Genomic DNA, 25935 nt, shown 5'->3' on the forward strand with positions numbered 1-25935 from the left:
TCCACCCCCCCCCCCTCAGTAGTGTCCATATCCTGATGCTCATCAGTCTCCTCGAGTGTCGCCGTATCCTCATTCTCAATCTCTAACTCATATGTGACCCCGGCATGTGTCCACTTGGCCACATCCGGCACAAACTCGATACTTACCACACTAGCAAGTAACCTCGCAACCCCATGGGCACGAGTAAACGGCATGTCCACCTTCTCAGTCTTGCCAATGAGGGAACCCAAGCTCCATGTAACTAAGAAATTATTAAGTGGCTTAGGTGGAGCACCCGAAAAACTAACCCAAATCTGTACCAGTGGTGTGCCCTGAGGATCTTTCTGCTTCCACTCGTCGAATTCCAAGATGAAGCTAGTAATCGGAACTCTGCACATGCCAAATTTCAGAATATGCAATTGGTCCTCCTTAGTGGGAAATTCCACCTTGTACGTCTAGTTCTCCAACCTGACAAGGTTCCAGTTCCACTGAATGTTGCCCGGTGCCAACTCATGCAGTTGCTGCACAATCTGTGATTCAGTCATGACACCATTAGTCACCTTGACCACTCCTGGAAAAGATCCCTCCAGTACCTGTACCGATGGTGCCACCTCCGGTGACTCAAAAAACATAAGCTCCTGACAACATACCCCGTATATCGTGACTACCGGTTTGGGTCCCGAAAGTAAAGGGCACTCCCCGGTCACATGCTGTGACTTGAGACAATGATCGCACAACTCCTTAGTGCATTCGGCCACAAAGTGTCCTGGCTCACCGCACCTGTAGCAAGTCAGCTTTTTCTTCTTAATAGCCCACTTAGAAAGTTTTTCACCTTCAGCCTTGTCATTGCCTTTGTCAGAAACACTGTCACTTGCATTGGAATTTCGTGGACCGGCAGTGGGAATCTTCACAGCCGCCAAGGCCCTAACAGTGTCCACTGCAACTGCCGGCAAGGAGGGCGACACCACCGTAGGAGCAGCGGCCACCGCGTTGGCGGCCACCTCATCAGCTACGGCCGGTGGCGGAGGAGGTCGTGGTGGAGGTGGTCGCCGCGCCCCTCCTCTCCCGCCGCGGAACCGATGTCCCCCCCGGTTGCGATTGTTGTGGCCGGCGACCCCTTCGACAAAACTCCCTGGTGGTCCTGGGAACCCTCATCCCGGTCCGCCTCCATTATACCAACCATATCCATGGCCACCACCCGAAGACGACGATCCACAATGCTGGCCCACGCCGTATACATCATATCCATCATCGCCCCACTGCCCATAGCGATTGTATCGGTATCCATCTCTATGTCCATCATCGCCATAGTGCTCCCGGCCGCCACCATAGAACTCCCGACCAGAGCCATCGTCTCGGCCGCGCGCGACGGCCTGAGTCTGCCCAGCAGCTTGCTGACGAGGCTCCCGCGCCGGCGGCGCTGCAGCAACAGGCGGCCTAGGGTTTGGCCGACCCGGGGCCTGGGCACCCGCTGCCCTAGCTGGCGGCGCAGCGGCGGGCTGCGACCCCGCCTTAGGAGGTGGAGGTCCTCCTCTTCCTGCCATCAGCCGCGCGCCGCCAAGAGCCACCCGGATCTGAGCAGCATGGCCGGCGGCAATCCTCGGGAACCCAGGCTGGCGATGCGAAACTTCCTACCCGACGACTCATGCAAAGACTATGGAAAAGTCTTCGATTCATTCGGCTGATTATAACGCACGCGTCCGCCGCCTGGCGCACCGTCCGATCGGACGCACTGCGCGTGACATGTTTTTCCACTGGGCCCGTCCACCGCCCACAACCAGCCTTATCTCTTCCACCTCTATTCTCCTCCACATGTTCTCCCCACTCATTTTCCCCTTTTCCCGTCGGATCCGTTCCCCGTCTCTGCATCTTCACACACCACAGAGGAGAGAGGCTCCCATGGCGGACGCCCGCCCCCCCTCCCCCCCCCGCCCTCACTCCACGGTGCGGCGAACCAGGAGCGAAGGGCAAATCGGCGTCCGGCGCCACATGCTCGTGCTGCTCCGCCGGCGTCCTGACGCAACGTGCTTCACTGACGGACGCCGCCTTGATGCATCCTCCGCCTCAAAGCAGCGTCCGGTGCGACGCACTCGTGGTGCTTCACCGGCATCCCGACGCGACGTGCTCCGCTCGCGGTGCTGCAATAAAGTGCACGGGGCTGCAATGGAGCACTACGGGAGGCTGCAATGGAGCGACGCGCGGGGTCGTTGAGCTCCAACGGGGCTGCAATGAAGCACGCCGGAGCTGCAATGAAGCGCGCATGGGGTCGTTGAAACTCGTCAGGGGTTGCAATGGAGCTCCGGCGTCATGGCCGCTGCATCGCAACTCCGGCAGCGTCGGCGACCGCTGCATCGTAGCTCCGGCGGTCGACGACCGCTGCACTGCAGCTCCGGCGGCGTCGGCGACCGCTGCATCGCAGCTCCGGCGGTCGACGACCGCTGCACTGCAGCTCCGGGGGCGTCAGCGACCGCTGCATCGCAGCTCCGGCGGTCGACGACCGCTGCACTGTAGCTTCGGCGGCGTCGGCGACCGCTGCATCGCAGCTCCGGCGGTCGACGACCGCTGCACTGCAGCTCCGGCGGCGTCGGCGACCCCTGCATCGCAGCTCCGGCGGCGTCTGCAACAGCTGCATCGCAGTTATCCGCCTAGCATCGCAACTCCGGCGCCGACAAGGCCGCTGCTGCCGTGCGGGGCATGCTTGGAGCGGACAGTGGGCGTGCGAACGGCTACGATGTTCACAATCAGACGGTTGTCAAGGCGGCGGATAACTGCGAGTTATCAGCCGGCTTACGCCTAGCATCCGCCAAAGACTATCGGTCCAAAGTGGATTCATGCACAGGCGTCGATCGTACGTGATCGAGGGAACCGGCTTGGGCCTCCGACTGGGCCATACACCCAGATAAATCAGAGCCGCTATTGCTGCTGTCGGCCCAACCTGGTCCAACAGCTGTTTCAAATGGGCACTCCTGGCCGCCTGAATTCCTCCTTGATCGACAGGCGCCGGCGGCGGCGATGACTGCCCCGCCGCTCGGCCCTTCTTCCCCTTCATCTTTATCGTGACTAAAGTCCATGATTCCGGCAAGAAATTTGACAAAGTCAGTGTCGTTCGGTTAACTAACGAGAGTGGATTTTCTACTCTCGGGTGTAGTACAACCGAGTTTGCAAAAAAATGGAAAAACGTGATAAAACAAAGTCAAAAAAATCTGAAATTTTGGGGCATCAAACTTCATCAAATGTTCAAGCTTCTTGCAAAAATTCAGCCAAAAACATCATCGGAGGAGCTCGCACCAAAAACAATAAAATCAATGTTCAAAGTTTAGTGCACTGTTTGAGCATTGATTTTGTTTTTTTTTTTGGTGTGAGCTCCTCGGATGATGTTTTTGGCTGAATGCAAGAAGCTCAAACATTAGATGAAGTTTGTTGTCTCAAAATTTCAGATATTTTGGACTTTGCTTTATCACACTTTTTCATTTTTTTGCAAATTCGGATGTACTGCACCCGAGAGTAGTCACACCTTTCCGCTAACTTTAGGAATCGGACCGCTCCAAGGTTTCATACGACGCGGGGATGCTCGGCTGGATCCAACGCATCGCACCGCAGTTTTGCGCACGGGTTCCTGTACTCTAGGGATCATCCCATCGGAGATGGGTACCGAGACCGCCGGCTGCACTGCCAGCGGCGCCGTGGACGTGGATCTGCTTTAGCTGAGCCGGGCTATTACCACTTGGACTGAATTAATATGTCGTTTCTTTACAGAAACTTGGGCTGAATATGTGCTAAAAGCCCTTTGGCCACTGTGGATATTGAGTCAATGGGTTCAATCATAATTTTCTGCAGGGTTCAGGAATCAATTTTCTGAATGGTGATTTCCTCTGCCCTTTCCCGCCTCAGTTTTATCCATGTTTTTTAGTTTTTATTATGAATTTGCGCTGTCCGGCAATGAATTTTGATCATTTTGTATTGGATGACTATGTCCGCTAAGCTAGTATGTGAAATTATGTCCTCTAAGAGTGTTCGTCGTGTTTATCTACATAGTTGCTATTTTACGTGTTGCATGGATATGGGGTTCGGATATGAGGGAGACCGCTGTGGAAGTAGCCAAATGAGGGGTGACCGGTCATTGCCCGCGGATGCGCCCGGACACGTCCACGAGTGCTTGAGGGGCCGGGTTAAATATATCGAGATGTAGATGCTCTTATTGCACGTCCGAATGCTCAATGAAACATAAAAAGGACTGTCAAAGAAAAAAAGAAACATAAAAAGGGAAAGAAAAAGAAAAAGAAAATACCCGCACGAATCTTCACCCAGAATCAATGACATATATAGGACTTGGTGTGCAATACTTAGCGCACATCTAGATATGTTTTAGCAAAAGCGATTTTATAAATAAATCTGAGGCATGTACTTCCGTTTCTAGACATTCAGTTTTGGCTAAAGTGAAAATTTTCGTTTGATGCCGACTTCTGTTGTTGCTACAGGGCCAGACCTATGCTATATGACTACCCGCAGAAACGTTTGCCCGCCTGCTGCCACTTAACTGTTAAAGGATGTCTAGGACGACAAAATTGATAGATGCTAGCTCGTCATTATTGAGTGAAAAATGTGCTTCCCGCAGCCAAAAATGTGTTTCCTGCTGCAAAAAATGTGTTTCGCTTGCTGTCCACACTTCCCCTGTGTCCTTCGTAGCCGTACCTAGCTACGAGTCCAGCCATAGAACTTTTGGCCCACGTCTTCTACATTATTTTCAAAGGACGTACAAGGGAAAGAAATCAGTAGATGTTAGGTCGCCATCACCGCGTGAAGAATGCGTTTCCTGCGGCCAAAAGCAATTATCGACCACACAATTTGTTGGTTTTCTCGTTCTCAATATACTGCCAATTTTGTAGTTTAATTTTTTGCTAAATGGATAGCTATTTTACAATCATGTTAAATAGTATCACTGTCACAACTACTTTATTGGTAACCACGACATACATCCCTGTTGGCTGCAGTGCTCAGCGTACTAATGAAGCTTGCAGCCCGTGTTAAGAGAGTTGAGTGAAGTCTTCTGAAATCAAGTCAACAAGGGCTGGAACCTTAGACCAGATAAAATCTTATCAAGTGCTTAAACAATATTGTATACAAGTGATTGGACAATTAATATACTAAAAAAATTAACACACGGTCACCTTGATTACTTTCGTTGTAATCAACTAATTAACAAATGTGTCCAACTCCAAGTTCTAACCCAACTTTAAATACAAGTCTACCTGTAATAAAACTTGTACACATATTTTCCGTTAAAATTCCAACAAACTCGTTAACGAATATGCCATCTTAAAGCTATCATGCTTGAACCTTTGCCTACTTGAGACTTAGTTACTTTACCATGAACCCCACAGGACCTTTCTTGACTTCAAATGACTCCACCTGTAATTGTAATGCTCTCATGAAAATTAAGTTCTTTCCCATTCAACATCATCCAACTCTGATTATAAAATCACTATCGCCACTCTAGCCTCTTCCTTAATCTACATGACAGTAAACAACTCATGTAAGGTGCTACATATATTAGTTACTTGAACTCACCATCCTAGCCTGTGTTGAGTGTCAGTGTGGAACTTGAAGAATTTTTTCGTCATAGTTCTATTCACACAGCATGCAAACGTCATACATGGAAATAGATTTCTTAGAATTTTCAAACCACATATATATCCATATAAGGCTAGTCATAGCTGGGAGTAACTTTCATAGTGAGTAGTAACACATTTGTAGTATCGTGCAAACCTTTATTTATTAAGATGTAGATTCATATTGCCTTGGGGTTCGTTATGTTAAGGTAGCGTATTATGTTACCACAAGCATCTCTCTACTCATTAATTAAGTACTTGCCACATAAGCAAATTTACCTTCGGATGTGCTCATGCGGTGCATATAATGCGTTCTGAGCTGTGGGCCAACAGTTGATTATCCAATAGAAGTCTTCTTGAGACATACTAAATTGGTGTGGATGGAAAAGACGCAGATTAAATAGCAAAAGAAATAAAAAAGTTATGTGCCAAGTAAAAAAGAAATCAGGGAGTTCCTCACCGGCCAGTTCTCTTTAGTTCGCACACACGTGTGTGTACATGTTTACGTCGTACACAATTTAATCTCAACCACATGGTTTATTATATTAGAGATCCAACGGACATGGAATTTTGGAACATGGTTCCACACACATCCATTATGACTTGTAAAATAAGAAAAATGCTATAAAAACCAAAAAAAAATGTTTTTCGTGTGTTTAAAGTAATTTGAAGGTTTGATTTTGTTTCTTCGTTAAGAATATCATGGTTACATGTCATTTCTTCGTGAAACTTCACAAGTTCACATGTGAATAGACACTCGATCAAGTTTTGTAACCTTAAATTTTATAATTGTTTGATTTTATTGCTATATTTTATCTTATTGGGTGCGTGAAATCATGTTCACCATTGTGTTTTCGAGATCCAACCATCTAAAAAATTTAGATGATGTGAGTTTACATGGTGTCTCTCTGAGTGCCTCAAGTTACTAATATAGAATCTTTTTGAGTGGCCCTGCCGAAAGGGAACAACGTACTATGAAAGAGACACATGTCTTAGAATTTTCAAACCTGTACATAACTTTCTCGAATAAAAAACTTTAATTAATGGGCACATTTGTGCCACAATACTGAAAGTGACAGTTACAATATCACGTGAATTTTGCATTCAGTGTTCCTGTGTGTCTCCAGTATTATACACGTGTACCATTTAGGGGCCTCTCCTGTTCCAATTCTTATATAAAGCCAACCAGTTCACAAGGCATGCATCACCAACCTTAACATTATCAGAGAGAAGTGATCAGCTGAGCTCGAACGTTCTCCGGCAATGGCAGCCTCCGTGGAGAGTCACCGTCGCCCACACCCGCCTGCGATGAACGACAACCAGCGCAGCCACCGGTTTCACCACCCCACCGTATGGGGGGACTTCTTCCTTGGCTTCAGGCCATTCTCTCCGGCGCAGGTGAACTAAATTTAATCAGCACACTCCAGTGTCGTACCTTCTTGTTGGAGCTAGGTTGGATGAACTAGTAGTACTTCCGTTGCACAACTCTTTATAGATGTCGTTTTACAATATGTAGAAGTCAACTTAAGGTTTAGCGGATAATATAACGCACATCATGAAGTATGTTTTTGTTGAAACATATTTTCATGCAAAATGGACTTTCGAAGCTTAACCTCGGACACAAAGTGAGTACTAATGTTACATTCTCTTGCAGTGTCTTTCCATGAAAAACAAGGCTGAAGTAATGAAAGAAGAGCTGAGGGCGACAATAGTAGATTCGGGTTCTGTTGATCTGCCTCGGAAGCTTGAGCTTGTCGATACTTTACAGCGGCTTGGTTTGGACTACCACTATGGGAAGGAGATCAATGATTTGTTGTGTGGGATTCATGATGCCGGCGATGAAGCCCGCGATCTTCACACGACGGCCCTTCGATTTTATTTGCTCAGGAAACAGGGATTGAATGTTTCACCAGGTATAACGAACATAATTAGAATTTCAGAGACGTGGGTAGGTGAGATTTTCTAAAAACATTTGTCCTAATAGAATGCGTACTATACATGACAATGCCGCAGATGTATTCCTAAAGTTCATAGATGACAAAGGAAAGATTACCTGCAATGACACAAGAAGCCTCTTGTGCATGTACAACGCTGCCCATGTTCGAACACATGGTGAAGAAACACTCAGCAACGCAATGGCTTACACAAAAGGCCATCTTCAGTGTGCCGTGGAGCAACAAACAATTCCACCATCAATATTGCTCGATCAGGTGCGCCGCACACTGGAAACGCCTATTTTCAGGAGGCCTCCAAGAGTTGAAGCGCGGCACTTCATCTCAGTTTATGAGAGAATGAGTACAAGGAATGATGCCATTTTGGAGCTTGCAAAGCTGGATTTCAGTATTCTGCAAGCTCTCTACTGTGAGGAGCTGAGGACTCTTACTCTGTAAGTGACTTTCTATGATGAAATCTGCTAGTATATAGGCAAAATTTCACCTTTTATCCGTCTGTGCAATTTATATTACACCACTAATATCTAATGCCAGACACAACCCTATGCCCCTTAACTCTTGAATTGGTTTCCATATCCTCGTCGTACCATTACAATCTGAGTTCATGGTTTATTTGCAGGTGGTGGAAAGAACTGCAACTCCAAGACCATTTGAGCTTCGCACGAGACAGGATGGTGGAGATGCACTTTTGGATGTTAGGAGTTTTGTTTGAGCCACAATATTCATACGGACGAATCGTACTCACAAAATTCTTTACATTTATATCGATATTCGATGACATTTACGACAGCTACAGCACCTTAGAAGAAAGCAGGCTCCTCACCATGGCAATGGAAAGGTCTCTATATATCTATGTGAGCTAGGGTGGTTTAACAACCAATTAATGTGTTGCTTGGTACTAATTCTAGAAGAACTTTCTATTCTTTATAGGTGGGATGAACAAGCCGCTGAACACCTCCCAGGTTACATGAAGTTCTTCTACAGCAAAGTACTCACTACCATGAAGGTCATCGCAAAAGATTTGGATAGTCAAGGAAACAAGCATGCAGACTATGTAAAAAAGCTAGTAAGTTGATGTCTCACGAACATGATTAATTCAAGAAAATAAACCAAGAAATACACGCATAGGATCATTATGGTATGGACAGAACTAGCACTATGGTGCGAAGCCTCTGAATCGCATGCAGGAATTGATGCAGAGCCACTTGAGGCTTGCACAAGTAGATAAAAGTGATGAAATCATCAAGACTCTTCGTAAATTTGAAACTTAAAATACTTTAACTCATAAACAGTGTACTCAATATATGGGCTTTGTTTCACGAGACTTAGAAAACTGAGATCATGATATTTGTCGTCTTAAAAGTTAACACCTATACTTATATATGAAGCTTCTGTTTCGTTTACGTTCGCTCGTTAAAAAATCTGCTATGTGAAAGAAATATGTATATATATGTAGACAATCAACTTCCCAGTGAAAAATAAATATATCTACTTATGCAGCTAATCGATGCTACGAAATGCTACTACAATGAGGCAAAATGGCGTGAGGAAAGCGACACACCTGTTACTGTTGAGGAGCACCTGCGATTCTCGGTGCCTAGCTGTTGCTGCATGCATGTTGCATGCCTTGCCTTCGTTGTCATAGGAGCGAGCGGAGATGCCATCGAGTGGGGCATGACCTATCCTAAAATTATGCGAGCTTCTTGTGTCATCGGCCGTGTCATCAACGATGTGGCTTCACACGAGGTTACACACTTACAACTGTAAATACACGTCATATTTTATTTATTTGCAGTTTTTGGTTCATGGATAAGATTGGGATCCTTTTAGTTTTGTAGCTTGTCGCTTTTATTTGGCAGTGAATATAATCCAAAAGAACAATAAATCCTAGTTGTGCGCATCATGATATCTATGCGAATTAAAAGCCAATTAAGTAAACTGATGTAATCCCTCCATTATGAAATAGTATCAAAGACTCTAAACATGAATATGTATATACTGTCATAAATTACAAACTTACTGAACTTTGAAATGTTTTACATGGTAAATCTAGTGATATTATTGTAGTTGAAAAATCTCAAATAATTTGGTATATAACGACATTCTCCTCAGAGAAGTTTGGCAAAATATTTTTAGAACACCATCTATTTTGGAACAGGTATAATAATTAATTAGTCATAGAAACCACTTGCCATAAAATATAGGTTAACTAATACTCCCTCCGGAAAAAAATATAAGAGTGATCTAAATGCTCTTATATTTCTTTACAGAGTGAGTAGAAAAGTTATTTAACCCGAGAAGGATACCCTGGTCTCCGCATCAATTGATGCACTGATGCACGTAGCCATATTAATAGATGGGTATGATCACCTTTTTAATATGACCCTCTTTTCTCTCTCATAAATCAGCGAGAACAAGAACAGTGCTCTGGCGAGAGGCCTGTGATGTCAACGGTGGAAGCGTGCTTGGAGGAGAACAAGTACACTGCAAAGGAAGATGCATATAGAAAGCTCAGCGAGCTCATAGAGGAGTCATGGATGGACATCATTGAGGAGCTCCTCAAGCCAGCCGCCGCGCGGCCAACAACGCCGCTCCTAGAGGCGGTAGTGAATTCGACACGGATGTTGGACTTCTTGTACAAGGATCAAGACACGTACACCGATCCACGGGCTCTCAAAGTGGTAGTAGATTCTATATATGTAAATTCTATATAGAGAAAAGTATCCAAATTTGTATATGCAAATAATCATACTATGAGAAACTATGTAACTCACCACTCATGTATCATGCAAAACTTGTGTACCCGTGAGAAAACTATGAGAAAAAAACTGTACTATGCGCAAGCAGAATGATAATCAAGTCTTTCGATCAACTGGTTTAGCAAGTAGTATCTAGACTAAACATGCATCACACCAGACACTACTTTGCATCTGGATCTGGAGAAGCTGGTTCTTGACAGCTACAAGCATATAGGAGCTTCTCTCCTAGCCTCGCCGAGTCAGTCGGTACCTCCCAAGCGAGCGATGGGAAGTAGAAATTGTGTATTGTACTAGGACCAGCGTTTGTAGTGCCTTCGGGTTGAACATTTTCCGAGCCAGTCGATCATTTCTTGATGCTTTATTCTCACAAAACAAATAAAATAAAAAATCTCGATGCTTTACGTTTTATGGTGTCATGACATACACTCCGACACATATGTTATCAAATGGTTATCCCTTAGTGTTAGTCGGCTGACTGAGAAGAACAAAATCAGTCGCCTCTGCCATAGTTGGATTCATTTAAGTGCTAGATCTGGGATCTCTATTCATCACAACAAGAAGTGTCGTAGCGTGTGAAATGTGCCCTTGCAACAAAACTGTTGAAAATGTGTCACAACACCTGCAGCATGAAAAATTTATGTGTGCAACATATGAACAACACTGGCAAGGACAAAGAAATACATTTGCAGCAAGAGAAAATCCTCTGGAAGCATAAAACCAAAATATTTGTAACATGTGTGCAACATTGTGCGGATACTCATGAGTAAACAACAAATACCGTCCGCACTTACAAACTTTGGAACATCGTATAGAACATCGAGAAATCTTGATTTCTCTGACCTCTCATTATCAACAATGGAGGCACCACCCCTTGCCAATTTGGGCTCATCGACCAAGAATTCAGCTTGCCGGAACCCAGTTGAGCCAGACCCGTAACCCTAGAACTGTTCGTTGATGTTCCAACATCTTTCAAGAGCTCATTGCCATGAACTTGAGATCCGCACGAGGTATTCATTTTCATGGCGTCAGGCTTAGAGAAGAGACGCTGGGGAAGGAGACTGGTAGTCGGCCGAGATGCTTTAAAGGAAGTGGAGTAGGTCAAATATATTATGCGATTAGGTTCCTTCTTCCATGGTGGCCATCCACATATGCATCTAGACTTTTAGCAGATGACACTAATCATGGGCATGGGGATGCACATGATGTTCAATCGACCCTTAAAAGTAACATATACCTTGTTTGAGTCGCCTTCAGACAATACTAGAAATTTCATTATCCACGGATGGTACAACCTTGTCCTCCGTCCACCAACATACTTGTCAGCTTTATCACTATTGGCCAAGAGATGTCAGGTAGCACGATGCTGCAATCCAGCCAACCACTTCCCGCCAGATGTTTCTAACGTGGCATTTTTGAACTTTTTAATATGTTTGACTTTTTTTTGTGGCAACACAAGCTATTCCTTTTCAGTCCACAGCAAAACTAGCGGCTGCGATGAAACATCTAAGATTTATTGAAATTTTTTATATATGCTAAATTTAACTTTACTTGGTCTACGATGAACGATTTTGATATAAGTTTTTCTTTATTCTAGATGTTAAAAACATATTAAAAATTATAGATACTTTGAAATATTTTTTTTGCAAGATAAATACTAGACTATTATTCCTGCAAAGCTTAATCCATGCATTTCTACATGTAATATTGATCGAAGTTAAATTGACACTGAGGTGCGTCCAGACTTTGAACATCCATTTAGCCCGATCAAAGTGTGTACGGCTACCCCTTTATTTAGTGAAAGATTATTGTACTCCGATTGTGTTTCGCACACGAATTTTCACGCCCAAACAATCAGGTTCATTTAGGCTTGACCAGTCAATAATAGTCTAGGCACTAGTACAATGAAGGTAATGTGTCGTAGTCGGTGTTAAAGAAAATGTGCATCTGCTGCTCATACCGCTTTAAAGCATACAACCTCCTTTCAATTGGGTACATCCACCCATATTGTACGGGACCTTGGAGTAATGCCTCTTCAGGTAAATGTACGGCAAGATGCACCATCACATCAAAGAAAGCAGGAGGGAAAATTTTCTCAAGCTTGCACAAAATTACAGGGATTTCTTTCTTCATTTCAGCCAACACATCCCTGTTAAGAGTTTTGCTGCACAGTTCCCTGAAAAACTTGCCCAACTCAGCTATTGCTTCATATATATCACTATCCAAAAATCCTCTCATGCCAGCAGGTAAGATTCTTTGCAAAAGAATGTGACAATCATGTGTGTTTAGGCCTTTGACCTTGGTTCCATCAGCACTTGTACATCTGGATATGTTGGAAGCAAACCCATCTGGAAACTTTAACTCTCGTAAAAATTAACAAAATGCAACCACTTGTTATTTAGACAAGGTATACCGGGCCCGAGGCATCTCATATGAGTTTCCATCCTTCCTCAAATGCAACTCCTCTTTAATATTCAAATCTTGGAGATCAAGCATAGCATTAAGTGTGTCCTTTGTCTTCCCCTCCATGTTCAGAATTGTCCCAATGAGGTTTTCACAGATGTTTTTCTCGATATGCATGACATCAAGATTATGTCTCAGCTTCAATTTATCCCAATAATCCAAATCCCACAAACAAACCCTCCGACTCTAAATTGGCACATGAGCCTTCTTGCTACCCAAGTGAGAAAGCTTTCTTTTCCTGCTTTCTTCTTGTCGCCCAGGTCTAACCTTCTCCAATTCTGCTTGCAGCCCTTCCTTTGAGAATTTACCTGGCTCATCATTGCGTTCATGAAGACCAACAAATTCATTGTTTCTTCGCAAACGATGTCCCTTTGCAAGGAAACGATAATGCCCACTATACCCAATTTTGTGCCTTACGCCGTAGGAAAGAGGGTGTTTGTCACAATGAATACATGCAGCATAGCCTCTTGTGGTACGCCCTCAAAAGAGTGCTCAGAGCTGGGTAATCGTGAATGCACCATAGAACTGGAGCATGAAGATCAAACATTTTTCCTTCACAAGCATCATATGTACGCACACCCTTCCAAAGCTCAAGTAAATCTTCTACAAGTGGCTGTAGGAAGACATCAAAGTGCTTGCCAGGTGATTTAGGACCTGGAATTAACAGAGCCATCATGAAATTTGACTGATCCATGCATGCCCAAGGTGGAAGGTTGTATGGCACAACAAATACAGGCCACATACTATAGTTTGTGTTTAAGTTTCCAAAAGGATTGAACCCATCAGTGGCGATTCCAAGCCTCATGTTTCTAGCATCTTCTGCAAATTTTGGATATTTTTTACCAAAATCTTGCCACGCATCACCGTCAGCTGGATGGCTCATTTCCTTCTCACTGGGTTGCCTCTTTAGCTTGTGCCATTGTGCTTCTTCTGATGCTTTTTTGGAAAGAAACATCCTCCTCAGCCTAGGCACCAATGGAAAATGCCTCAAAACTTTCTGTGGTATCTTCTTTCTAGCAGGGTCTTTCCACCTTGACATGCCACAAACTGGGCAGTTGTCATGCTTGGCATATTGCTTTCTGAACAAAACACAATTATTGATGCACACATGTATAGACTCATACCCAAGGCCTAATTCCTTTAGAAGATTCTTTGCTTCGTCATAAGATTTTGGGAGTGTATTGGGTTGAGGGAATGCTTCATCCAGTAGCTTCAAAATGTCAGTAAATGCACTATTTGTGATCCTATGGCTTGGCTTCAAATGAAGAAGCTTTACCACAAATGAGAACCTTGAAAACTTGGTACAACCATTGTAAAGGTGCCGCTTTGCCTCTTTCCTCACGTTATTCAAAAAGGACTCGGTCTTAGAAGGATTTGCATCATTGTTACCGTCTTCATTTTCAGTTTCCTTCTAATCTTGTTCTACTGCTGTGCGTAGGTCGCCAAACATCTCTTCAAATCGGTCAGCACCATTGTTACCATCCTCAGAGTCATGCACATCAGCAAGATGTTCAATAACATCTGCATTGAAGTCTTCTCCATGATATATCCAGCGAGTATATGTACTTTCCATGCCATGCGTCAATATGTGCTTGTTCACAATAGCTTGATGCCAGTATTTGCGATTAAGGCATTCTCTACATGGGCATAGTATTTCTTCATCCTCGCTGAATTTTGCTTGAATTAAGTTCATAAACTCTTTAACACCATTGATGTACTCTCAAGATAACAGTGTGCCACGAATCCAAGATCTATCCATCTGCATTACAGAAAAAAAGACCAACTTAATCAAAGGTAAATAATCAATGAGGAAACATGTTTACTAGCAGTTCCCAGGAAACATGCTCCGCAAAACATCAATTCACACTAAGATACATGGCCTACAAAAACAACTTTCACAGAGGAGGAAAAGCAAGTTCACTTACTGTTACATAATGTACAAAATCACAACACAAACGTATAGCAAAATTGACATGTTTATGAGTCTAGTACCAGGTGCATCACTTGCATAAAGTTATATAAAAGCGCATACTCTAGTAGACACCAGCTCGAAAGAACATGGACTGATGCAAAAATGTCAAGCCACTATGGAGGGAGATGCAATTGGAGCAAATAAGAATTCAGCTTCTGGATGAGCAGGGGCCGAAGGAGCTAGTTACCAAAATTCTAGCGCTACCTGACGAAAAGAAAATTAAGTGCATCACAATGCTTTGGGTGTGGTGGGCCACGAGAAATAAAAGGAACACAGGCGAGCTGCCGAGAAATACCACAATTGTAATCAAGCGAGTCAAGAGTGCAGTACAGGATATTATGTTGGTTGAGGAAAAGAAGGATACTACTACGCTACTACAAGACAGATGGATTCCTCCAGGATATGATGTACTGAAGGTTAATATTTATTTGGAAATAAATGGGATCTTCTTCAAGGAGATTAAATATTTTGCTTGTTTAAATTTATTTTCTTTCGCATTTCATATTGCCCGAGGGTATGTAATAAAGTCGCAGATGCTCTTGCGATGTATGGTGAGGTGTCAGGTCTCTCATCCCTAGCCATATGGTCGGATGGTGCCCCTGAATTTGTGCATGAATTGGTAGCCAGCAATGTTGCTGAGCTTTTTGGGTAATGGAATGAATATGGTCTAAAAAATAGAACGAACTGTAGGTGTATTTCTGAAGCATACTCCAGTAGGTGTATTTCTGAAACTTCACAATCTCTCCATCTTACATGTAGATACTACTAACTGATTGGTAGTATTATTATAAGCTACGACACAATCCCTCCATCTTACATGTAGATTAGTTCAAACCGATAAACTTTAATACGAATTGGCTAGTCTGTACTAACACACAACATTGGTGGTCTGTGAGAAACTGAGAAGATGGTGACTGGAAAGTACTTTTCCTATTCTTCAGTCTATTAATACCACTGGAATCAGCAAGAGGAATTTGTTTTTGAACGGCACCACTCGAATTTGCAGTACCCAAAAAGACATTCGGATCAATAAATTCAACTAGTACAATGGAATAACAATAGCAAGGAGAAAACCATCTTATTTCTCTCTATACGCTCAAGCGTTCAGAAACAGATCAAATTCAGATTTTAATCTGAGACGTACCTAACTGAGCCGATGTTGACGCGGGGCACAACGAGCAGTGAGTGTTGCAGAAATGGTGGCCGGTGGCTGACTCCTACGCACGAGACAATGGTGGACGGCGTTTGGCTCGTCAGCGCTGGTGGCGACTTGGACAGGATCTGGAAGATGGCGCCCACACTCCCAACTCGCCGGATCTAAGGACCCTTGCCCGGGTAGTCGGCGGTGGCGTTGGCGGCACCGACGGCCGAGGGGGCAGTTGGCGGCGGCGCTGGCGGCACCGACGGTCGAGGGGATTGACGGGTGGTTTTCTTTTCGTTCTTCTGGTCTCAGGCTAATTGAGGAATATACACGAACTGCTTTTTTAGTCCTGTTGTATTATCCAACTGACATGTGGGCGAAACAAGGCGATGCACGCCTATCAGCGTACGTGGTAATCCATGACGGTCTGACTTACATTAATAAAATCAAAACTAAGCCCAATCAGGCCCAATTGTTCAATCCCTGACGATTTGCATGACAGTTTCTATCGGGCCGTCATAGAGGGGATGCCCAACGCAGGCCCATCCATGGCTCACTGATTGGTGACGGTTTCTGTGACGGCAAATTTAGGGCCGTCATAGACTGTGACGGATTACAGGACCGTCACCCGAGAACCGTCACAGATAAGCAGGTTTCTTGTAGTGTGAAGAAACTCCATGCGGATGGACTTTTCGAATCACTTGATTATGAATCATTTGATACTTGCGAACCATGCCTCATGGGCAAGATGACTAAAACTCCGTTCTCCGGAACAATGAAGCAAGCTAATGACGTATTGGAAATAATACATACCGATGTATGTGGTCCAATGAGGGTTGAAGCTCGCGGCGGGTATCGTTATTTTCTGACCTTCACAGATGATTTGAGCAGATATGGGTATATCTACTTAATGAAACACAAGTCTGAAACATTTGAAAAGTTTAAAGAATTTCAGAATGAAGTGGAGAATCATCGTAACAAGAAAATAAAGTTTCTACGATCTGATCGTGGAGGCAAATAATTGAGTTACGAGTTTGGCCTTCATTTGAAACAATGTGGAATAGTTTCACAACTCACGCCACCTAGAACACCACAGCGTAATGGTGCGTCTGAACGTCGTAACCATACTTTATTAGATATGGTACGATCTATGATGTCTCTTATCGATTTACCACTATCGTTTTGGGGTTATGCATTAGACACAGCTGCATTCACGTTAAATAGGGCACCATCTAAATCCGTTGGGACGACACCATATGAACTATGGTTTGGCAAGAAACCTAAGCTATCGTTTCTTAAAGTTTGGGGTTGCAAAGCTTATGTGAAAAAGCTTCAGCCTGATAAGCTCGAACCCAAATCGGAGAAGTGCGCCTTCGTAGGATACCCAAAAGAAACTGTTCGGTAAACCTTCTATCACAAATCCGAAGGCAAGATCTTTGTTGCTAAGAATGGATCATTTCTAGAGAAGGAGTTTCTCTTGAAAGAAGTGAGTGGGAGGAAAGTAGAACTTGATGAGATAATTGTACCTACTCTCGAATTGGAAAGTAGCTCATCACAGAAATCAGTTTCACTGATGCCCACACCATCTAAACAGGAAGCTAATGATGATGATCATAAAACTTCAGATCATGTTACTACCGAACCTCGTAGGTCAACCAGAGTATGTTCCGCACCAGAGTGGTATTGTAATCCTGTTCCGGAAGTCATGTTACTAGACCATGACGAACCTACGGACTGTGAGGAAGCGATGATGAGCCCAGATTCCACGAAATGGCTTGAGGCCATGAAATATGAAATAGGATCCATGTATGAGAACAAAGTATGGACTTTGGTGGACTTGCCCGATAATCGACAAACCATTGAGAATAAATGGATCTACAAAGCTCGACTTGTCGCAAAAGGTTTTCGACAAGTTCAAGGTGTTGACTACGATGAGATTTTCTCACTCGTAGCGATGCTTAAGTCTATCCGAATCATGTGAGCAATTCCCACATTTTATGAAATCTGGCAAATGGATGCCAAAACTGCATTCCTTAATGGATTTCTTAAAGAAGAGTTGTATATGATGCAACCAGAAGGTTTTGTCGATCCTAAAGGTGCTAACAAAGTGTGCAAACTCCAGCGATCCATCTAGGGACTGGTGCAAGCATCTCAGAGTTGGAATATATGCTTTGATAAACTGATCAAAGCATATGGTTTTATACGGACATATGGTGAAGCCTGTATTACAAGAAAGTGAGTGGGAGCTCTGTAGCATTTCTAATATTATATGTGGATGACATATTGTTGATTGGAAATGATATAGAATTTCTGGATAGCTTAAAAGGATACTTGAATAAGAGTTTTTCAATGAAAGACCTCGGTGAAGCTACTTCTATATTAGGCATCAAGATCTATAGGGATAGATCGAGACGCTTAATAGAACTTTCACAAAGCACATACCTTGACAAGATTTTGAAGAAGTTCAAAATGGATCAGTCAAAGAAGGAGTTCTTGTCTGTATTGTAAGGTGTGAAGTTGAGTAAGACTCAAAACACGACCACGACAGAAAATAGAAAGAGAATGAAACTCATTCCCTATGCCTCAGCCATAGGTTCTATAAAGTATACTATGCTGTGTACCAGACCTATTGTGTACCTTTCCATGAATTTCTCAAGGGGATACGATAGTGATCCAGGAGTGTATCACTGGACATCGGTCAAAAGTTATCCTTAGTTACCTAAGAGGACTAAGGAAATGTTTCTCGGTTATGGAGGTGATAAAGAGTTCGTCGTAAAGAGTAACGTCGATGCAAGCTTTTACACCGATCCGGATGGCTCTGAGTCTCAATCTGGATACATATTGAAAGTGGGAGAAATTAGCTAGAGTAGCTCCATGCAGAGCATTGTAGACATAGAAATTTTGCAAAATACACACGGCTCTGAATGTGGCAAACCCGTTGACTAAACTTCTCTCACAAGCAAAACATGATCACACCTTAGTATTCTTTGGGTGTTAAATACATAGAGATGTGAACTAGATTGTTGACTCTAGTAAACCCTTTGGGTGTTAGTCACATGGTGATGTCAACTAATCACATAAGGATGTGAACTATTGATGTTTAATGACATGACGATGTGAACTAGATTATTGACTCTAGTGCAAGTGGGAGACTGAATGAAATATGCCCTAGAGGCAATAATAAAATTGTTATTTATATTTCCTTATATCATGATAAATGTTTATTATTCATGCTAGAATTGTATTAACCGGAAACTTGATACATGTGTGGATACATAGACAAAACACAGTGTCCCTAGTAAGCCTCTACTAGACTAGCTCGTTAATCAAAGATGGTTAAGTTTCCTAACCATAGACATGTGTTGTCATTTGATGAACGGGATCACATCATTAGGAGAATGATGTGATGGACAAGACCCAGCCATTAGCTTAGCATAATGATCGTTAAGTTTTATTGATATTGCTTTCTTCATGGCTTATACATATTCCTTTGACTATGAGATTATGCAACTCCCGAATACCGGAGGAATACCTTGTGTGCTATCAAACGTCACAACGTAACTGGTGAAGGAAATATGCCCTAGAGGCAATAATAAAGTTGTTATTTATATTTCCTTATATCATGATAAATGTTTATTGTTCATGCTAGAATTGTATTAACCGGAAACTTAGTACATGTGTGAATACATAGACAAACAGAGTGTCACTAGTATGCCTCTTCTTGACTAGCTCGTTAATCAAAGATGGTTAAGTTTCCTAACCATAGACATGAGTTGTCATTTGATGAACGGGATCACATCATTAGAGAATGATGTGACTGACTTGACCCATCCGTTAGCTTAGCATTATGATCGTTTAGTTTATTGCTATTGCTTTCTTCATAACTTATACATGTTCCTATGACTATGAGATTATGCAACTCCCGAATACCGGAGGAACACTTAGTGTGCTATCAAACGTCACAACGTAACTGGGTGACTATTAAGATGCATGCTAGTATATGTACAACCCAAAAGAATCCTCATCGATGGTGAAATTAATTAACCTCTCCCGAGGTAGGTCAAAGTGATGGATGCATCGACGATGGCCTCGTGGGCCCATAGATGAAAGCGTCACACGTGAGTGTCCTAGCTAGGATATATATGCATTTGGCCCACAAAGGTGTTGTGTGATGTTTGAATAACCAATTTCACAATTTTGATGTGGCACGTGCCTCGGTAACCAAAAAGTCCCGACACTGAGTGAGGTGTACTTGTTCACGGACGCATACGTATAATATATATGCTAGTCCCCTCCCACCTCTTCGAGGCGTACTATATACCACCATAACGCAAGCAAAAAAGATTATACCTTGCTGGTCAAATTAACCTCACTGCCGGCTGTTCGTCAAAGTGATGGACGACGACCTCGCGGGCCCACAGAAAGCGTCACACGCGAGTATCGAGTGTTGTGTAGGACAACCATCGACTGCATGTGGCCAAAACATTTGTGTATGAAAGGGTTGTGTAATATTTTAAATAACGATTTCATGACTCTGATGTGGCACCAGCCTGCCTAACAAAATGGCCAAACCACACGGTGGCTCACAACTCATAGTGTACTGTGAGCCACCCGCCACCCCTAGACGCACACACCCACACACACACCGCGAATCCACCGCAACTACGATGCATGTTAAATTAATTATCACGCGGTGAACATACATGTTACCAAAGGAGGGACGTTTTAATTTCAAAAAATTCACAGAGATCATTAAGACGTTTTAGTACATTGATTGACTTTCTATGGGTATAATGTGCAAAAATCAAATTTGAGCTACATGCACACATGACAGTGCACCTAAATGGATTGCAAAAACACATGTGTCTCACTGGGTGCATGTTTACTCCCCGTGCAACAAATTTCAAACATTGAGAATCTTGATTTTTAAATTCTAGTATATCCAAAACTTATTCGAAGTTCATGAAACTTATCGTGTTGTCATATGGACACCAATACAAAGTGGCATTATACTTTTTTTGTCAAATTTGAGACTAGTTTTGATGTAATATTTATCTAATTACAGACGGGAGATTATTAATAATTGGGAACCAATATCCCAAATGGATTATTTATTCAAACCGTGAGCGTTAGACCAACAATGGATACGTGCCATGCTTCGGTTAAGCAATAAAGCGGCCACATTAATCATCCAAATTGAAAAACCATATACGTGCCGCCGCGCGACCCGTGGGGTGTGTGAGCAGGCGTGCGTTGACGGGACGCATGCGAGCAGTCCTCCACGCATGCAGACGGGGAGGCGTGCGTGCAGGTGTGTGAATTGACGGAGGCGTGCTCGCTGCCCAGTGTCATCGGGAGGCGTGCGAGTAGCTGTGTGAAACATTGGTTGGCATGCCAGCAGTCCGGTGCGCAGGCTCACCAAGAGGCAAGCCATCGGTTTGACCGCCGCCCGCCTCTCTCCCACAACTCCCACTACTCCATATTAATGGTGCGCCCGAGCGGCCGCACCCCCATCCTCGCTACGTACACACAATCCTCTCTCTCCGCTTGCCATCTCGACGCCGCTCTCAGTTCTCAAAGCCGTCAGTGTATGAGGATGCCGCCGAAGCGCCCCATCGGAGGGAGTGGCGATGTCGGGGCTACTAAAGCACCGTGCCACGGCGTGGAGATGGAGACAGAGGTTGCCGTCACCGCCGGCAAGTTATCGCTGCACCCTGACATCGTCGACGGCGTCAAGCTTCCACGGCCGAAGGCGGAGTTCCATACCGACTCCGACGACCACTCCGGCGACAACTCCGACGACGACGGACAGCTGGTTAGTCATCTATACCCATTTATGTGTCAAATAGATCATAGGGTTTCTCTGGTTACTCCTGCCTCCCCCTTTTTGGAATAGAAATCAGTTGGTTATGTTCTCCCAATCCATGAAATCTGAGTAGATCCATGTAGTGTATTGATTGTTTGAATGGTACAGGTGATAAGTGATTAGTTGTTTCGTCTGTGCAAATGATTTCTTCTAGTAATCCGCCTAGGGTTAGTGTTCGTGCAAATAATTCCTAGCCAGGACTTGAAGATTGATTTTGAATGACCTACATATGTTTGTGCCATTATTTTCTTCAAGATTGGTCTGTACATAGACGACTGTTCTTAAAAATCGAACCATAATCTCTGAATATGTATAAATAAATAGCCATAAATTCCTAATCCTACTTCACGGCATGTAATCAGTGATTTGATGCCAAATTTGTTTTACTATATGTATAGGTGCTGTCTGACAATGTGGACGGCGAGGATGAAGATGCCCAGAGGAGGTACAAGAGGCGAATCCTGAGGGAGCTTTATGCGGGAATGCATAACAGGCGTATTAGGACCTGGAACGACGGCTATGGATGCCCATTTTGCAACCACAAGATTCATGACGTGTATCTAAGTGTTCTTGCGCATGCAAGAGGACGGCCGTTGGCTCCTTCAAGCAGAAGTATTCTCGCAGGGTGGCGCACGACGCGTACGCCGAGTACCTGGAGAAGCTTCAGGAACGTGCCGGCCGCATGTGAGATGAGATGTGGGATGGATCGAACTATGTACGCTTGAGTATGCTTAATGGCGGTTAAACTACGTACTTATGGTTGAACTATGCTTATGTACGTGTACGCTTATTATCTATGTCTGAGTATGTTAAATATTTCGCCAAATTTTGGTAAAAATTACAATGGGGGGCCAATAAACCAGGACGGAGGTAGTACGTCAATCACACACGGTTGCCAAAATTGGAACCGTGTGCAATGACTATCATTTTGCCTGCTGCGTCAATCACACACGGTTCGCTCTAGCAAACCGTCACCCCCAAAATTCATTGTGGGACAGAAAACCCTCACCAACCAATTCACAAAAGAAAAAAGAAAACCCTCACCATCCCCACGTCACAAAAACCCTCACCCCGCCCGCCACCCGCCTTGGCCCCTCCGGTACGGTCCCCATTCACACCTGCACAAGCTCCTCCGCGTCTATGCCATGGCACCGCCTATCACGGCGGTAAACACTTAGCTCCACACAGGCCGCCGCCGCCAGGCTTCCAGCAAAGCCCATCGCATTTCGCCACTTCCGCTTGCCGCCGCCTATCGCATCGACTTTCTCGACGCTGCTCGCGGTCGACCCAGCCCCGCTAGGTTGGGGACTCTGCCGTACTAAGGGTTCTTTTTCATGGACGACAAGGTACCTAATTCAACAAGATATTATCTCATCTCTTATCCCAGTTCATCTTCCTCCTTTAATCACCCGGCGGAAATCGCCGTGAATTCATTTTTATTCGAGCTGATTTGAGGGTTTTCTTTCATTCATAGAATGTACAGTGCGCCGATACTTCAGGACTTGGCGACCACCACCAGAGATTCCATCTCATTGTACCAGATAACTTGAGGTCGCTCGTGGTATGTTCAATTTCACCCTAAATCGGTTGGCATGGCCTACTTTCCTGAACATATTCTAAATATTGCTACATTTGGATAAAAGGTGCCACATGCACCATATACGTCAATGGGGATTTTCCCCCTCTTCTTTCTATATTAGGCAAATTAATGATGTATTGTTCTTTCGATTACTCTCATATTTCCATGACATCATGTTTACCCTATCTGTTGAATTATATACTTTTGTCCTTCGATTTCAAATGCTGTACAACTCTTTCAATTTGGGCCCATATTTGCATGTTACCATATTTTCTTTAACAACCCTACCATTTTCTGCAGGACATCCCTCGTTGTGCAACAGATTATGTAGTGCACAATTTTTCCCTTTACATACATCACGGCTCCACGAATGTCATACTGCACACAAACCATGGATTTACAATCGTTGCTACTGTAAGACTTGATGAACGTGGTGACTCCTATTTTGGCACTGGATTTTGGAATGAAATTGCAAAGTTTTATGTACTGAAAGCTGGCACTAAAATTGCACTGCACATTGAAGGGCCTGGTCATGAGATATATGCTAGCTTCCCCGACAAAATCATCCATCCAGACTTTGTTCGAAGTAAGTTTTCTTTTCAACTATCTGCATATGTTCACTTCCACTACAAAAAATAGACACATCCGTGACATTTTGGGCCGAACGAATTGTTTTTCTGTCATACTTATGACACTTCTATGACGATAATTGTGACAAAACCCGGTATCATCATAGATGTGGTCCTACTTCTATGACAAAAAATCATGACAGAAAATGGGCTATTCGTCCTGGGCGGGCCGGAGACGCAGCTGCATGACATTCTTTGGGCTGTCCATGACGGAAAAAACCGTGGTAGAAGCGAGGGCAAGGAAAATATTGGGGTGTTCCCGGTTACGGTGGGTGGTCGGGGCCGAGTGATGCGTGTTTCTCTCGTACACGCACGCGCGTGGGTGCGAGGCATTGGGCTCTAACTGAACCCGAGCGAGGCGTTGGGCTCTAACTGAACCCGAGCGATTGCACTGCAGGCTACGCGTTACTGAACCCGAGCGATCGATCGATGGCTGTTAACTGAACCCGATCGAGCGATTCCTTCGCTACTGCTGCTAACTGAAGCCGATCGATGCTGCCTCTAGATGAACAATGAGCGTTGCTGGGGTTTTTGATGAACAGTTCCCGGTGGGGGTGGATGAACAGGACCCCATGGTATTGCCTCCGGATGAACAGGACCCCGATCGATCGAGCCGGTTGGGGCTGGATGAACAGGACCCCGTGGAGGGTAGGATGAACAGGACCACCCCGTGGAGGGCAGGATGAACGGTAGATGGTGGAGGGCTGGATGAATAATAGCCCGTGGAGGGGTGGTTGAACAGGAGCCCGTGGAGAGGCCTGGTTGAACAGTAGCCGGTGGAGTAGCGCGCGGTGGAGGCTCGATGAACAGGAGCCCGTGGATGAACAGTCGCAGGTGGAGGCTGGAGGAGGTCGACGGTGGATGAACAGTAGCCCGTGGAGGCTGGAGGGGGTCGACGGTGGAGATGAACATGAAGGGGAACGCGACAGAAAACAAAAATTTTCCGACCTACGCACCAGCCCAGGACCACTATGGAGACTGCATACATGGTTTGATCTTTTTCGTTACCGACTCGTAGCGCAGCGAGAAGTAGAGTCAATGATGATCGGCGGTGCAGATCCCCGCAGCTAGGATTTACAACCTCCCAACCGCGAGGATGTATACCCTCATCTGCTCCTCAGACAGCCCTCCGGGAGGCGGTCGAACAGCCCCCCGGACGGTGTCGCGGACAGCCCTTCGGGAGGACCTTCGAAACTCGAACGGTCACTCGGACAGCCCTTCGGGAGGACCTTCGAAACTCGGACGGTCACACGGACAGCCCATCGGGTGGCACTCACGAACTAAGACCGAAACTACGATCTCTCTACAGAGTTGCACACATACGGTGTCATCTATCCGGCAGGGCTTCGCCGTCCAGAACTAGTTCCTGCCGGAACCCAGACAGCCTTACGGCTCTACGAAACTCTTTTCGTGGGAGGGAGAGAAGAAGCATGATAATGCATGGCATGTGTATGAGAGCAAGGGATGAGTGTGGAGGGCTGCCCCTCCACCTCTATTTATAGGAAATCCCAAGGGGGTAGGGTAGTTTCACAAAAAACCCAAAATGCACATGAATGAAGTCCTTCCACAAGGACCTAGGAGTGAAACCAAGGAACAAGAGGGTCCCCAAGGGGGGATACCCCATGTGGCCGGCCACACCCCCATGAGGGGCCCAAAAAATGGCTCCTATCCATCCATGTCATCCCCAAGATCTTTTGGAGCAAAGCCCCAAAAGGTGGCTTTCCATAAAGTAACCATAAAGCTGATTTTCACTATTCACGACGACATTTTTCAGCGTCTGATCGAACTGAAAATATTTATGTGGGCTAAGAACATTTCCAGTACCCACTAAAATGATTTTCAACACGTTCCGAAACTATTCCGGTTTTAGTGATTTTCATCTGCGAAACGCATCTGAAGTGGCTCCGGCAGCTCCAGAACATTTCCGGTTTTTATCTCAGAAAATTCCAAAAAGCTTCTAGAATGATTCTGGCATCCTCCAAGAATTAT

The 25935-nt window shown here is 44.6% G+C and overlaps 1 protein-coding gene across 1 annotated transcript; it reads left to right on the plus strand.

Moving 5' to 3' along the window:
* The first annotated feature begins 6851 nt into the window (after positions 1–6851).
* Positions 6852–10254, plus strand: LOC123124126 ((E)-beta-caryophyllene synthase). The gene is made up of 7 exons (XM_044544814.1): positions 6852–6986; positions 7243–7501; positions 7602–7974; positions 8160–8378; positions 8471–8606; positions 9041–9286; positions 9949–10254. The coding sequence occupies exons 1-7, from the start codon at positions 6852–6854 to the stop codon at positions 10252–10254; spliced, it is 1674 nt and encodes a 557-aa protein (XP_044400749.1).
* Positions 10255–25935: the final 15681 nt, after the last annotated feature.

Source organism: Triticum aestivum, chromosome 5D (genome assembly GCF_018294505.1).
Source record: "Triticum aestivum cultivar Chinese Spring chromosome 5D, IWGSC CS RefSeq v2.1, whole genome shotgun sequence".
Classification (NCBI taxonomy): Eukaryota; Viridiplantae; Streptophyta; class Magnoliopsida; order Poales; family Poaceae; genus Triticum; species Triticum aestivum.

Excerpts from the sequence above, each read along its gene's own strand:
- LOC123124126 (XM_044544814.1), top strand. The coding sequence starts at position 6,852 with ATGGCAGCCTCCGTGGAGAGTCACCGTCGCCCACACCCGCCTGCGATG. Across the intron at positions 7,502-7,601 it reads GGGATTGAATGTTTCACCAG|ATGTATTCCTAAAGTTCATA; the intron begins GTATAACGAACA and ends ACAATGCCGCAG. Across the intron at positions 7,975-8,159 it reads GAGCTGAGGACTCTTACTCT|GTGGTGGAAAGAACTGCAAC; the intron begins GTAAGTGACTTT and ends GTTTATTTGCAG.